This window comes from Microchirus variegatus (assembly GCF_963457635.1).
Source record: "Microchirus variegatus genome assembly, chromosome: 1".
Classification (NCBI taxonomy): Eukaryota; Metazoa; Chordata; class Actinopteri; order Pleuronectiformes; family Soleidae; genus Microchirus; species Microchirus variegatus.
In genome coordinates this window covers 3,096,572-3,112,586 of record NC_139802.1, presented here as the reverse complement: position 1 = coordinate 3,112,586, position 16,015 = coordinate 3,096,572, and the positions used below count along the sequence as shown (strand labels likewise).

General features: G+C 41.3%; 1 protein-coding gene across 1 annotated transcript in view; it reads left to right on the top strand.

Annotated features, from left to right (window-relative positions):
• The first annotated feature begins 334 nt into the window (after positions 1 to 334).
• The window catches only part of myh14 (myosin, heavy chain 14, non-muscle), a 31,131-nt gene continuing 15,450 nt past the window's right edge, over positions 335 to 16,015 (top strand). Inside the window, exons 1-18 of the mRNA XM_083889691.1 lie at positions 335 to 475; positions 3,360 to 3,537; positions 5,366 to 5,572; positions 6,773 to 6,929; positions 8,018 to 8,045; positions 9,758 to 9,872; positions 10,391 to 10,438; positions 10,732 to 10,743; positions 11,856 to 11,948; positions 12,070 to 12,133; positions 12,335 to 12,433; positions 12,567 to 12,710; positions 12,826 to 13,040; positions 13,186 to 13,338; positions 13,560 to 13,733; positions 13,836 to 14,009; positions 14,108 to 14,222; positions 15,534 to 15,602. Of these exons, the coding sequence (XP_083745817.1) occupies positions 3,373 to 3,537; positions 5,366 to 5,572; positions 6,773 to 6,929; positions 8,018 to 8,045; positions 9,758 to 9,872; positions 10,391 to 10,438; positions 10,732 to 10,743; positions 11,856 to 11,948; positions 12,070 to 12,133; positions 12,335 to 12,433; positions 12,567 to 12,710; positions 12,826 to 13,040; positions 13,186 to 13,338; positions 13,560 to 13,733; positions 13,836 to 14,009; positions 14,108 to 14,222; positions 15,534 to 15,602 (2,032 nt within the window). The 5' untranslated portion in view covers positions 335 to 475; positions 3,360 to 3,372. The remainder of the gene's footprint in view (positions 476 to 3,359; positions 3,538 to 5,365; positions 5,573 to 6,772; positions 6,930 to 8,017; positions 8,046 to 9,757; positions 9,873 to 10,390; positions 10,439 to 10,731; positions 10,744 to 11,855; positions 11,949 to 12,069; positions 12,134 to 12,334; positions 12,434 to 12,566; positions 12,711 to 12,825; positions 13,041 to 13,185; positions 13,339 to 13,559; positions 13,734 to 13,835; positions 14,010 to 14,107; positions 14,223 to 15,533; positions 15,603 to 16,015) is intronic.

The window sequence follows — 16,015 nt, the reverse complement described above, 5'->3', positions numbered from 1 at the left end:
ACACGTTACTCACGTTAGGCCCCGCCCCTTAGACGTTCGCATTGGCCGACGCTGGACGTCGCTGCGTTTCGGGCGACGCCATTCGCTGTTCGCGCTCGCTTTCTTGCCCGTCTGGGGGCGGGAGGCTTCCGTCGCGCCGAAGGGGGCGGCTCTTGTTCTCGGTTGTAGACGGTGATTGGCGTCGCGTCTCTCCGGGGCTTGACTCGGAGCCGTGGTGTCGTGCGTGGTTGGTCCGCCGACCGGAAGCTCTTTGCCCGGGGCTGAAGCCGTCCCCGTGCCCTCACTGCTGCTCTCTCGTACTGGTTCATTCTCAGTGTGTGCGGCTTCGCAGGGAGAGAGCGGTGCAATGAGAAAAGCCGCATATGCGGTAGGCTATTCACCTTTCGAGCAGGAAAAAGAAATACGCACCAAACAGCCTTGTTCTGGTTTCTTCCCGCACCAAAGCCTTACCCACGTCTCAGAGAGGAACCTGAAGGTGAGACATTTAATAGCCTTTATCCTAATCCAACTCGTAAATAGCCGGTGTAATATCCCGAACGTGTCATATTTCAGTGGAGCAGGCTAACTTCGCTTGGTTTGTCCAAATGCGGCGACATAACGCCTTAAAAATAAAACCTTGGTGAGAGCAGCGGCGTTTACTGACTTATTCCAAGGCTGAGCAAACAAAAATGTCCATATTATGAAGCATTTCGACCCTTTTTTTCTTACAAACGACATGTCCGCGGCTAGCTTTGCGTCACGTAGTATCATTAATTATAACGACTATCATCATAATAACGTGAAAACCTAGGTGTAAATGACAGTAAAAAATGGCGGTTTTGTAAGGCAGGAGGTTCACATTCGGTTAAAAGGCTTGGAGAGTTCATGAGGGTGCTCGTGTCTTGTGTTCAAGGTGTGGTTGAGCTCCGTCACTGACAGTGAGAGTCTGTGCTGCTGGGGGTTAAACAGCAGGTGATTCGTTCCAGGGGTCACCGCAGCTGCACCACCACTGCTGCTGTATTTACACTGATAACCAGTGGATTCACTGACTGTCCTCACTGACTGTCCACTGCAGATCATACCACACTATCATCATCATCATCATCATCATCATCACAGATGCAGTGCCACACTATGCATCAGAGATGAAGGTTGGGGGGGGGGGGGGGGGGGGAAAGGGAAAAGGCGTTTCCATCTTCACACAGACGCGCGCACCCACCCACCCACCCACAACCACGCATTAATTCATTAATAAATAATTAAGTGCAGACACACGCTCAGACTGGTCAGGAGGACCACCACCCCCCCCCCCCCCCGCAGTGAATGACCTCGGTTCAAAACTCAGGAGGTATTGTTGTCTGCAGGGAGCTGCTCTGTGTTCGGACTGTTGCTATGGAGAAGAGCAAGTCAGGGTTTGTGCAACTCCAGCTGCTGCAGGAAGAGTTTGCTGGTCAGTCCTGGCTGTACTGCGACAACCTGTGTGTGTGTGTGTGTGTGTGTGTGTGTGTGAGAGAGAGAGAGAGAGTGTGTGAAGAAACTGCTGTTGTGAAATCACTGGTATTGATGATTCAGTGTGAGACAAAGGAATCCAGATCTTGGGTTTTTAGCAAGAGAGCTGACGTATGAAGCATGATGTACGAGTATGTTCTGTCATCAAATGTGAGAAGGTCAAAGAAAATTCACCGTGGGGACGAGTCGATCCCTCATCGGTATCGATACAATACAATACGAGCATCGGTATCTGATGTGTAGTATCGGCAAAGGTCTGGTACTGGTCAAAATCACCAGATCAGATTTCGAAAAAAGCAAGATATGACCTGTAAAAGCCTAAATATGCAAATGCTTCACTAGCGTGTCAAAAAAAAACTGTCACTGTCATCATGACATTCCTGTCAGCCGCTGTTGTAGAAGAACAACTTTACAAATTTACATGTAGTAGAACCAGGAGAATTTAAGCTATGTCATGTTTTGCACAGACTGTTGGAGCAGAATATTTGTTTGACAGTTGAAGCATCATGTTTTTGAAATGGCTGCTTATGACTCGGTGACAAAGTCAGCACAACTGTGTTGTAACTTATAAAACGACTGGACTGGACTGTGATATTGGTTTTGAAACAGCGGAAAGGCCAAATTGAGCCATCCCTAATTGATTAATCCTATAAGGAGTGTTTATGTAACCCATGTTTGATAAAGTCATTATGCTTATTATTACTGGTTAGGTTTTGTCTCGCCATTAGATTTATTTGTAAAGAGAAAGCAGCAGAGATATTTAGGATCACATATTTTTCATACTGACTGGATGGGTGGTGGCAACTTCTTTTGTCAACATGTCGACTGACTCCACACCCAGAGTCGTGTTGGAGTAACAGGTATGGTAACGGCAGGGTTGAGGACTGGGCTTTGTCATGAACTAAACAAAGAGGGTAAGAAGTGAGACAGAGATGCATAGCAGGAATCAGGACTGATGACATACCTGTTGAGGCATGGAGACGCCTCACACCTAAAAATTGCACTTCCTAAAAACCGACTCAACACCTGTATGAGGAAGTCAATCTGCCCAAGCTTTCATTTCTTAAACATGTGCATCATCATTTAGGGTTAAAAACGATGGCTATTTAAAACAATTATTTAATTCAATTCATTGTAAATGTTTCTTACTTCCATCCTCGATAGTCCTGCATAAAGTTGACCTTTATCTACCATCCTGACCTACTGCTATTGCTGTGTTTGACATCATCAAAGTAGTTGTAGTATTACGGTCACTCTGACTGGAGATTGCTCCATGTTTTTGAGTAGTTGCCATATCTATCTATAGTCACCTTCTCTCTCACATGATCCCAGCCCCTTAGGCGATCCAGCATTTTAGCTCCACTGTGTCCTCCAGTCCTCAGTCGAGGGCCTCACTGGAGCTTCATCTCTGCTGGGTCTCATGTGACCTGCAATGGAAGGATGCTTCATTTTCCTCCAGTCAACAATAGATTCAAGTCTACTTTGATTCTCTCTCCTCCCCACTGCTGTCCCACTCTTCTCCCTCACCACCCCCACCCACCACTGTCATTTCGATTGATGCGTCTCGCTGTTTCTCCAACTCTCGTTTCCTCCACCCAACCCCTACTTTCTCTCATCCCTGTCTTCTCCTTGATTTGATGTGTCTTTCAATTAGGCCATCCCTGGCCCAGTCTTTGGATACGGGCTGCGTGCATTTTGCGTGCTACTACTGTTCCTTCTTGTACATGTGGGTCCGTGATGCGTTAACTCGCATCAGTGTCACTGTCAGCCGTCACCGTCTACAACGCTCCATTTTTCAGCTTCTCACAAGATAGTAAAAGCAGCTCAGCAGCACAGACTTATATGTTTATCTCTCTTCTTTCCTCACCTAGTGCCAGTAGTACCATGACCAGGCCAACGGGAGGTGGTGTCAATGACATCACCCGCTACTTGACATCGGGGGTGGCGCCCGGATCTCCCAACGGCAACCCCAAGTTCTCCGCTGCCAGCCAGGCCGATTGGGCCGCAAAGAGGCTGGTGTGGGTGCCATCGGAGAAACATGGCTTTGAGGTAAGTGGGAGTTGTCCACTGTAAAGAAAAATGAAAAATGAGGACATTTCGACCTTTGCCTCCAAACATACAACAAAATCTACTATGCAAGGGGATGTGAAAAGATTAATCAACTTGAAATTGGCGATCAAATGATACCGTTTATTTTTTACAAGTTGTTATCACGTTTCTTTTTTCACTATCTGACTATTAATCCTCAGGTAAATTATTAGCCCAACTATGTGCCTTCCACTGAAGGTGTGTCAGAAAAGGTGGGGCAAAGCAACACAGGGTGTGTGTGGGTTTATGTGTGAGCGATCATATTTTTGGTTTGGTTTTCTTTTTTTCATTTCAATGACAATGCTGTTATGTTTTATATTGTTTTTCTTCATCATGTTAGATGCTTTGTTTAGTCATGTTCTGCTTCCTTACACATTTGGACTTAATGACTATCACACGGCCATTGTCATGATATTAATGTACTTGTTTAATGCACATTTGAAGTTATTCACTGACGCTCACTGGAGGATGTGACATGTTATGAATTTGATGTAGCTGTGAGCCTACTTCTCTCTGCTGGACTGGTTTCATAGTGAGCTCAGTGAATAGAACAATACCCTCCTTCAGCCTCCTAATGTTAAAGAGGCCGTGGCAGAGACACTGACTTCATTTTACACTCATGATCTGAGAATGGCACTGTTGCACAAACACACACTAGGGACACGCACATTCATCCACTTAATACACACAAGGACACGCATGCGCTCGTCCTGTTTCATATTCTGAGCGTGTGGTGTTCAATCTGTGACTAATATACACCCACATGCACACAAAAAAAGAAACGCACCAACTGTAAGTTGTGGGTTTGCGTGTCCAGTGGCAGAAACAACAAAGCGAAGCAAAGCTGAGTCCTGTGACTTGGGTCAGACCCTGAATATACTGCTTCCTGTCAAACTAGCACAAGATCAACAGCGTGACGAAGGAAGTTCTCTCTTCTTTTCTGTCTCCATCAATCCTTGTCTGTTCTCTCACGAGCAGAGATTTCCAAAAAAAAAAAACATTTTCACTTGACTTTATTTTAAACTCAGAACTGCTAGTTTACTGTACACTTAAATTACTACACTTAAGTCGTACTCCAATAACTAGAAACCTAGACTGTGGCTGCATTTTCCCAAAGCTAATGAACGACAGCAGGGTCTATTCTTTTAGAGTGAAAGATGTTATAGTCTTGATAATTGCTTGTGATTGGTATTCTATTTGGCCAGAATTACTTAAAGGTGCATTATGTAAAAAATCTTAAGCAACTGGCCGTAAAATCCTCCTAATATGTCACAGAGACTCAGGAATAATGTTCATATAACAAACTGAACTCACCAACAATAACAGTACAGACAAAATATTTGCATTAAAAAAATATAGTTTGCAGACTGCAAATCATGTTTATGTTTTGAAATCATGTTTTGGCATGTGGCGCCACCTACCGCCATCTACCAATCATTGCAGTCAGCAGAGTCTCAGCTGCCGAGCAACCACGAGTTGCCAGTTACGTCAGAAAACGAAACCTAAAAGACCTCGATATTTTGAATTTGAATGTAGTAACTGTTTTTGGCCACATTCTTACATATGGCACCTTTTAAGTTTTATGAGAGAAGATGTCTTTAACCTTAAAACATTTTAGCTGTCAAACATATTATAGTGCAAGATATTGTTTTCATTTTTAGATTTACATTATTCTTTTATTTTATTCATTTTTTATGTATCGATATTATCTCGTGAATGCATTGCTTTGTTCGTGATGTTCACTGTGGTGGTATCCGATAACTCTCTCTCTGTGTGTTCCCAACCACAGTCGGCCAGTATCCGGGAGGAGCGCGGCGATGAGGTGGAGGTCGAGCTCACAGACAGCCAGCGGAAGCTGACTCTGTCCAGGGAGGAGGTGCAGAGGATGAACCCCCCTCGTTTCAGTAAAGTGGAGGACATGGCCGACCTCACCTGCCTCAACGAAGCATCTGTGCTGCATAACCTGAGGGAGAGATACTACTCTGGTTTGATCTATGTGAGTCCACCAAACACTCACAGAACAAGCATATTCATGCATTCACAATGGAAAAATGTGTGCATATGTAGATGCAGTAGCTAGGGGAAGCAACATGTGCCTCCAGACAGTGTGGGATGTGTGCATGCATGTGTTTGTAGTCAGCTCTTGTGGCATTTTCCTGTGTAACTGATATGTGGCAGTATAAGAGGTGAGGGGTCCGTTTACAAAGTTACTCACAAGTCTGCTGTGACAGTTGTGGCATCTCTGGTTTCTGTGGCAGGGCAGTAGGATACAAGGGCACAAAGAAGAGATATGAGCTATTAAGAAATAAGAATAATGTATACTGTTGTTTTTCTTTTAATGTCAGGAATGATGTAGGATTCAGCTGAGTGTCAGTGTAAAGAGATGGACAGAGAGAGCAGGATTGTTGGAATAGCTTAGAGAGGCGTGTTACAATGTGAGATAAGATAGAATGGTTTATAGTCCTGACTTTCTCTGCAGTTAAATATGAATTATGAGAATAATAATGTATGGGTGTGGCTGGGAACCGTGTAAAAAATGAGTCATGATTGTTTTTTAATGAATGAATCATACATTTGTGAATCTTACTAATACTGTACTTTATGATGCATCTGTTGTGTCTGATGAAGTTGTGGGAGAATAGTGACGATATTGTTACTGTGATTATGGTTGATTATGCGTATATGTTTAGATGTTGTGTATATATGTGTGTAGCTAGTGTGTCATTTCAACGTTTTAAGTTGTACCCTTTGAAATGAATCCCTGCGGAAATGTTTGTTCGTTCGCTCGGCTGAAATTCATCCTCAATTGCCAGAGGATCATTAGCTTAGCCCAAATGCTTGCACAGGGTGTATTCATGTTTACCCGTGTCTGGCAGACAATATATTCAATCCAGCAAAGGACAGACATGCTTAGAGCTCAAGATATTTGTTGCTTTGCTCCTTTGTTTTTGTTCAGTGAGATTATACAGTCATCTGCAGTGATCATACAGCTGCGGCGGTGGAGGCACACACAGCACATATAATACTAATGACAACACTCTGGAGTCATCTGTCCCTTTAAACAAGTCTACATGAATGCAGAGAGAATGTATATGTTCAAAAAAAGATTATATATATACACAAATGTATACTAACACTACTGTGTTTGACCAGGGTTAACATCTATGCAAACCTCTCTACTCTCTCTGTTTCCCAGACATATTCAGGACTGTTCTGTGTGGTCGTGAACCCATACAAAAACCTGCCCATCTACACCGAGTCCATCGTGGAGATGTACCGGGGCAAGAAACGTCATGAGATGCCCCCTCACATCTACGCCATTTCAGAGGCTGCCTATCGCAGCATGTTACAAGGTACTCGACACTATCTGTGGCCTCTGACCCCAGAATAACTTTTACACCATAGCTAACTCTTACATCAGCTGCTATCAGCTCAGCTGAAGCTGGAATGTGGCACTAAATTCACTTTGTGATCTTTGATCACTGAGCCACGCCATGAGCGCTATTTAAAGGTGCGGTCCTTAACACACTTTTATCACAAACTTTAAAAGTGAAAAAGAAAACATTTTTCTCGCACTAGAGATTTCCAGGTGTGGCACCTGTTTCAGGTCTCTCTTTGAATATTTGTTGTGGTAATGATAGTAACCACATATTACACTGGAAACAACAATGGACGGGCATTTTTTTTAAACCCAAACTGTCACATTGAGTTCACTCAATGAGACAGACAATTCCCAGCAACAATTAAAAAAACTGTCAGGCTTGATTAGGTAATGATTCTGCCTCAGGGTGTCTTCCTGAGATAACAAGACAGATGAGGCTCCGTGTGTGTGTGTGTGTGTGTGTGTGTGTGTGTGTGTGTTAGCCTCCCCCTCACCCTCCCCAGCACAGGTTGTAGGTGTGTAACCAGAGTGATTGAACCTGTAGGACCAGTATGAATTCTTCCAGACTGAACACATGGGAATCTTAAAAGCAGACACGAGCAATGTTGCAAACAACGTCCACCCAGTGAGTAACAGTGCCGTGTGGTCTGGCAGCCTGAAGAGACCAGTTAAGCTGGCAACCTGCTTCTCCTCGACACCACCGTGTAGTGAAAGAGTAAGAAGGAGGGAGCGGGAGTGAGACAGTCAGGAATTTCAACAACAAAAGCTGTGGCACTGCATTTATATCACGTACAGCATTAAACGTCAAAACATGAGGTGTGAGGCTTCCATTGTTCTACAGGCCTGATAAGTGGAAGTGGAGGCTTATGTGCAACAAGAGCCCTGCAAGGGGCTTATAAAACCTCTCTAACATACAGCACCGTACAGTGTGTTATTTCACAGAACCATGTGTCAGCATGTGTGCACTTTCTACAAGAGTTTTCAGTCTACTTGTCTGTCTGTCACTGAGTGTCTGTCACTGAGTGTCTGTCATCAAAATGTTTTTGTCTTCCGTCACAGACAGAGAAGATCAGGCAATCCTCTGCACGTGAGTAGTACTACAGCACTGATTATATCTATTTGTGTGTGTGTGTGTGTGTGTGTGTGTTCTTAATAATTTGCCATGAGGAAATTCTCTACATCTGTAGGGGTCACTTTCAGTGACTTGCTCTCTGGTGTGTGTCTGTTTTTCAGTTCCTGTATGAATGTAGTGCATGTTTCTAATTGTGATTTTATCAGATTTCATCCAAATATGAACTGATGTAATGAAAATATGAATAACCTTATATCTTATTCTGTTATTTTAACTAAGGTTATTTTCATTATCGGTTATTTTCATTATCAGTTCATTTGTTGATTACTTTTGATGCAGAAAATGCAGAAACATGTGTAAACTGTTCATCTGTGTTTCCCAAAGGCCAAAATGACAAAAAAACTCAATTTGGTTAACTTTCATAAAGGACCAAAGAAACCTGAAACCACTCAAACCAGTTAATGAATTATCAAAGTAATTGGCGATTAATCTAGTAATCGCTTAAAATTGATTCAATTGGTGTTGTAGTTCGAGTATAAACAGAGTTTTAGCATTTATTGCAACAGTAAGAGAGAAAAATGTATTACCAAGATACCCAAGGCCATATTGTGTGCATGAAACGCCAGCAGAAACCTCAATAGTGATATATTTTTAAATCATTTCTGGGCCATTTTCACAAATCATGCAATGCTCAGAATGGTAAAAAAATAAAATAATGGAATGATAATTTCTTAAGTGGTTTAAGATATAATGTAAATCATACTCTTGACCATGTGACCCACAGTAATAACTCAGAGGCAATAAATTAAATAGTAAACACTCCACTGTGCTGACTCCTCACATCTTCCTGCTGCTAATGCAGCTACAGTCTTGCCTTTCATAACCTATTGGCCCTAATTAGTAGGTTTTCATGCATATTATGTGTGTGATATACACTTTGTTGGTTTATATGGTTTAAACATACACATTCAGGGTTTACTATGCTGCAATTATTATGTGATTGATAATGTGATAATCGGTTAATCTTTTCAGTTACTTAAAAGTGAATATTTTCTGGTTTCTTTGCTCCATGTAACAAATAAATCCCAACAACTGAATCATTTTGGTTTGTGGTCAAAACAAGGCATTGAGAACATCATCATTTCCAGGTTTTGTCTGACATTTTATGGAGAAAATCATCGTTAGTAGCAGCCCTGCTGTTCATAGGGATATTTATATGAACCAGTTTAATTTCAAATTCAAAGAGAAAATTCACAAGTGAGCTTTAAGGCCTGTCATTTGAACATGGGCTTCTGTTTGTCTTGACCTGTCATTTGTCTCCCGAACTCTCTGTCATTGTGATTTCCTGCCAGACTCTTCCTGGCATTGTCAAGAACACTCCTTTAGGTCATTTTCAGTTTGGAAGCGTATTTGGGCCGAGGTGTCTGCTTCTTTTAGATCTTATACGGTGGCTATTTTTGCACCATTCTCCTTTATTCTGGTCCAAGAGCAGCAAAAATGACACAGCCCGTATCCTCTGCATCTGCTCTCTGTTTAGACCTGTGGCTTTCAATGCACTATATGGTCTCTATGTTTATTGGTGTGATGAGTGTGTTTGGACACGTTTTCCTGTGTGTTCCCTCCCGTGCTTGTATATACCATTTATGATGTGGGCCATATGCGTGTGAGAGAATTGTATTTATTATGCACATGTGTTGTACTTACTTGGTTCTGTGTGCATATTCCAGAGGCGAATCTGGAGCTGGGAAAACGGAGAACACAAAGAAAGTTATCCAGTATTTGGCCCATGTTGCCTCCTCCCATAAGGGTGGCACTCCTGGTAGGAGCAAGGAGGCTATGCAGGTATGTCGGAGACTGATGTTGTATGGCGAGCAGCGAGGAATACTATGAGAGATATTGAAAAATGATGTATTAATATGATTAATATGAATATGAAGTAGGCTGTAGAAAAGTAAGTTGATTAACGCATGTATATCTGGAAAAAGTTGACATTAAGTCAGATCCATGTAACAGTTGTTTTAGCCAATTTCAGTTCCTCTTTGTCACTGCTAATATTCTATTTGACATAGTTGTGATTTTTTTTTACTATTATACTATGTAGAACTACATGCTTTTACTGTCAACAACTCTAAATGATCATTTAATCTTATAACTGCTCTCTGTGTGTGTCTTCCTTCACCAAATCACAATTTACTGAGCCAGCATGGTTCACCAATTGATTTGGCCTTATCTTATTTGGTGTGGATTTTCTCAGTCTCGGGTCTATTTTCTTCTCTCTCAGTATTAGTCCTTCCTTTCAGCTTGTTTCCCCCCATTCTCTTCTCTCTTCTTTGTCTTTTTTATCCTTCCTGCGTGTTCAGATTGACGGCTCTAGGTCTTTAACAAGAGGCTGTACTCTGGTGAACAGGGTGAGTTTCCTCTGTCCTTCCCAGTGCTTTTCTCCCTTTCTTTTTTTTTTTCTCCTTTAATAGACAACACAATGATTGTGACTAACTGCTGCCACCGATGCAACGCCACTTAACAATCGAGCATACAGCTGTACAGTATTTATATATATATATGTATGTGTAGTTTTGTTTTTTGTACTCCTCGGTTTGTTGTTGTTCTCTTATTTGTCTTTTTGTTTATCTCATTCATATGTTCCATCCAACCACCTGTTCCCCTCTTCCCAAACACCTCATTTTGTCCCACAATTCATCAGAGTTTACAATATGTGAGTATGAACAAATGAAGGCAACTGGGAATCGTATCCGGTTGAACTGCAACTTTCCAATATGAGCTGATATGATTCCTCTTTTCTGCACATAGTCTTTCTTTATGACTTGGGTTAGAGGGTGTCCACTTTGTGGACCGCAGTTTACTTTCCAGTTCTCAGTGGCCACCGTAGAACTGTGAGACATTTCTGGTGTTCAGGTGGTTTTAATCGTGCAGTATGGGTGAATGCAGTTGAATGAGTGGGAGTGGGTGTGGCCGTGTTGCTGCAGACAATCCTTGCACATGTGTGTAGTGAGTTAGCTCGTGGACTTACTTAAATATGCAGTTTTGACAATGTGTGCCGTGTACATATTGTTTGCTGTGTGTTTTTTTTTTTTTGTCACCGTAAAAACTGCTGACGTCCCGCTCGTCGTGTGTGTTTGTGTCAGTCTGCTTTAATTGTCGACGGGCTTACATTCCTTACCAGCTTTTACAGTATAAATGCCTCCTGTAGCAACAGCAACTCCCTTGACACTCATCGGTGACTGCTGCTGCTGCTGTTGCTGCTGCTGTCTAAACGGCTGCTGCATTGCTAATGAGGCAGCTGCAGTAATGCATTGCAGGTAGTGAGAATCAGCCAACATATAGCTTGTGAATGATGCTACAATGAAAAGCTGCAGCTGCCTTTGTCGCTGTACAACAATGGTTCTCAACTGACTCTTGATAATTGGTTTCTATAGATTTTCTTTTAATAATGGAAGACGTTCAATTTTAATAAGCGAAACATTAAACTCAACAAATGTCCTTATTATTGGTTGCTTAACTAATGAGGGCTCGTCACTCTCGTTAATGTTGAGAATCATTTGTTCCTGGGTCTGGGAATGGTTTATGGTGTGTTCAAATCAAATGCTATTTTCTGCTCTAAAATGCACCACTATGCGTTACTGCTCCTCAAGAATGAGTCATGCAGTTTTTGCATTTTACATAACAGGTCAGTGGTTGGTCCAGAGTCAGCAGGCTTAATGTAATGTCGTAATGTAAATGGTGCATTTAAGTCAATAGTCCCAGTGGAAGTTTTCTGTTATCACTGTAGTGTTGGGAATCTGATCTGATGTCTCCTGTGTGTCTCAGGGCGAGCTGGAGAAACAGCTGCTGCAGGCCAACCCCATACTGGAGGCCTTTGGCAATGCAAAGACTGTCAAGAATGACAACTCTTCTAGATTTGTAAGACCTGTTTGTATTTGTCTGTTAGTCGTTTGCTTCTGATTTCCTTAATGTCATAGTTTTAATGTTTATGATTAGAATAAACTGAAATATATAACCACTTCTCCTTCTTCTTCTTCAGGGTAAATTCATTCGCATCAATTTTGATGTGGCAGGATACATCGTTGGTGCCAACATTGAAACCTGTATCCTTTTGTAAATATTTTGACAGACTGACATTTTTTTTTACTTTAGATAAGCCTAGATTGCAGGATTTTTTCAATTTGTGATTGTGAAGATATAATTGAAAATGTGAACAAATGCACAATACTTTTAACTGGATTTATGTGATGTATTTCTGTGCTGTGCCACTCTTTATTGTACACATCCGTGACATATAAATCTAGACCTCCTTGAAAAGTCCCGAGCAACGCGTCAGGCCAAAGATGAGAGGACATTCCACATTTTTTACCAGTTTTTGTGTGGAGCTTCAGAGCAAACAAGGGGTGAGCAAAAACAGCGGCCGACCAGTATAATAATGTGTTACACATATGTTTTATTCTGATAATCAATGGTCAAGTAATCACTGTTCTACACAATATCCATATCATTATTTTACCCTATGTCCTTCTTCTTTAGCTGACCTACTCTTAGGAACTGCAGATGATTACCGCTTTCTCAGTGGAGGCTCCATCCCTGTTCCTGGCCAGAGTGATGCAGAGAACTTCACACAGACAATGGACTCCATGGGCATAATGGGTTTCACCCCAGAAGAGTCAGTGTGTAAGAGAAGGGATGACACAGAGGGTAGAATTAGAGACAACAGTTTGCTACTTAAACTTGTTTAAGCCTTGCTGTCATTCACATTTGCACTCTCTCTGTCTTGACTTCCTCTCAGCCATGCTGAAGGTGATCTCCTCTGTGCTCCAGTTTGGCAACATTACCTTCATGAAGGAGAAGAATCATGACCAGGCCTCCATGCCTGATAACACGGCTGCTCAGAAACTGTGCCATCTGCTGGGCATCAACGTACTAGAGTTCACCAGGGCCATCCTCACACCCAGGATCAAAGTGGGTCGAGAGTATGTGCAGAAGGCCCAGACTAAAGAACAGGTGAGATTCTATAAACAGAGATGTTTGTATTTACCCAGAAAATGATTTAGATTTTTTGTTGTGAGAAGAGTTAAAAAAAGGAACAAATTGTTTAATAGGATGCCACAATCTGGATAACTAATGAGAAACTTGTCTCCTCTTTCAGGCTGACTTTGCTGTGGAGGCCCTGGCCAAGGCCACTTATGAGCGTCTGTTCAGGTGGCTGGTGCACAGGATCAACAGAGCTCTGGACCGCAGACAGAGACAGGGAGCCTCCTTCATAGGAATCCTCGATATTGCTGGATTTGAGATCTTCCAAGTACGATTATATGAAGATGTGTCTAATTTTGTTTCACTGAAGTGTGTTTATGGCCATAAAAATCTTATTTCTGTCTCTGGTGTTTTAAGTTTAGGTTGCAATCTAAAAAATATAGTGTTGCTCCACCACCATTGTGTATATTAGTGTATGTTTGTGTTATCAATCACACAGCCTGAAGAATAATTCCTTTTTTTTCGTTCTTTGTTTGTTTTCCTCTGCAGCTAAACTCATTTGAGCAGCTGTGCATTAACTACACCAACGAGAAGCTGCAGCAGCTCTTCAACCACACCATGTTCATCCTGGAGCAGGAGGAGTACCAGCGGGAGGGCATCGAGTGGAACTTCATTGACTTTGGCCTGGACTTGCAGCCCTGCATTGATCTCATTGAGAAACCGGTACAGAACAGTCCAGTCAAATTAACCTCACTGTGTTTCTGTATCATCTTTATCGCATTTTATTCACAATAAATGTTTTTGTGTTTCCCTTTTCTTTTTCAGACGCACCCACCTGGTGTTCTGGCCCTGCTGGATGAAGAGTGCTGGTTCCCTCGAGCAACAGACCGCTCATTTGTGGAGAAGGTGTCTGCTGAGCAAGGGACCCATCCTAAATTCTTCAAATCAAAACAGCCACGTGGTGAAGCCGACTTCTCCATCATTCACTATGCCGGAAAGGTATCCCTCTTTTTTTTTGCCATCTTCCCCAACAGTGTGAAACATAAATGAACAATCCACATCTAACCTGTTGTCTGGCCTCCCTTCTCCCTTCTTAGGTGGCCTATAAAGCAGATCAGTGGTTGGTGAAGAATATGGATCCTCTGAACGACAATGTGGCGTCTTTGCTTCACCAGTCGTCAGATCATTTTGTCTCTGAGCTCTGGAAAGAGGGTGAGACAAATTTACACACACACACACACATTCTTATACTTGCTGCATACTGAGGACTGGGTTGCTGACAAAGTGAGGACCAGCATTTCCACTTTATAAATCAACACAATTACAAATATCTACTTCATGAATGACATCTACAAAGAACTACTGGTTGCAGTACCATTTTTTCTTTTTCATTTTTGGTCCAAAATTTTACAAAAACGTCATACTATACTATGTCCAAAATTTGAAAAAAAAAATGGACGCAAAATTTTTGGTTCAAAATTTAAAAAAGAAATTTGACAAAAAAAAATTGACCCAAAATTTGACAAAAACGTCATACTATACTATGTCATCCAGAATTTGAAAAAAAAAATTGACCCAAAATTTTTGGTCCAAAATTTGACAAAAACATCATACTATATGTTGTCCAAAATTTGAAAACAAATTAGAAAAAAAAAATTTGGTACAAAATTTGTAAAAAAAAAAATTGGTCCAAAATTTGAAGAAAAAAATTTGGTCCAAAATTTGAAGAAAAAAATTTGGTCCAAAATTTGAAGAAAAAAAATTTGGTCCAAAATTTGAAAAAAAAAATTTGGTCCAAAATTTGAAGAAAAAAAATTTGGTCCAAAATTTGAAGAAAAAAAATTTGGTCCAAAATTTGAAAAAAAAAATTTACCCAAAATGTTCTGTCCAAAATTTGACAAAAACGTCATACTATAATATGTCGTCCAAAATTTTAAAACAAATTAAAAAAAAAAAATTTGGTCCAAAATTTGACAAAAAAGTCATACTATACTATGTCATCCAAAATTAGATTTTTTTTTTTCTTGACAAATTGAGTATAGCATGTTATAGCAACCTAAGGAAGTGATTTCAATGAAAACAAAGTGAGGACCGGCCAAAATGTCCTCACTCCGTAAAAATGACCTCATTTTGTTGGTTAAAAACCCTCACTGGTCCTCAGTATGCCGCAAGTACAAGAACACACGCACACACACACACACACACACACCGTACTATGTACTTTAAAACTTTAACTTGTGGACTTTATTTGTATCGTGTGCAAAAATTTACATAATATGAGGGTAATGTGCTTTTAACTTTCTCTTTGTACTAACTTGAATGTGTTTCTTCTCTTTCTCTATTTTGAAACTGTCTTTCTCCTCATCTCTCTGCTCCCTCTTCCTTCTTGTTCTCTCCTGTGTTTCCTTCGTGCTTTTTCCTTTTCCCTCCTGCCCTTTCCTCTTGCTTCTGCACTTCTTTGATTCTTATTTGGGCTCCCACCCTCTTATCTTTCTGCCTGTCCCCTCCTTCGCCCTGCATCAGATATCCAAACTCTTCCTCGTGTCTACTTCTTTGACTCCTATGCCACAATACAGGCTAATGGCGCAGACAGTAGGTGTTTCTCCGCCTCTGTGTGTCACACTAACATTCCTCACTCCCACCTCTGCTCACATTATTCTTTTCTTTTCTGTCTGCCCAGTTTTGGATTGTGTTGTGCCCTTTTGTGTGATGTTATTTCCCTTTTAGTTTATATTTGTTTTGTGATGTCATAAATTGTTGCACATTTTTTCATTCTCTTAGTTGTGATGTTGTCTGTGTTTGCTCTTTCACCACATTTTGGCTTTTAGTGATAATGCTGTGCTTGCCTCATGTAGTCCTTTACCTTGGTTTTTAGAGTTTCATGATAGCAGCATGCTCTTGATTAGTCATATCAAGCCAAGTTCAGCGTCACAAAATACTTTTCATGTCCACAAGTAGAAATCTGCAAGTAGAAATGTGACCCTGAATCAACTCTAGAGATACTG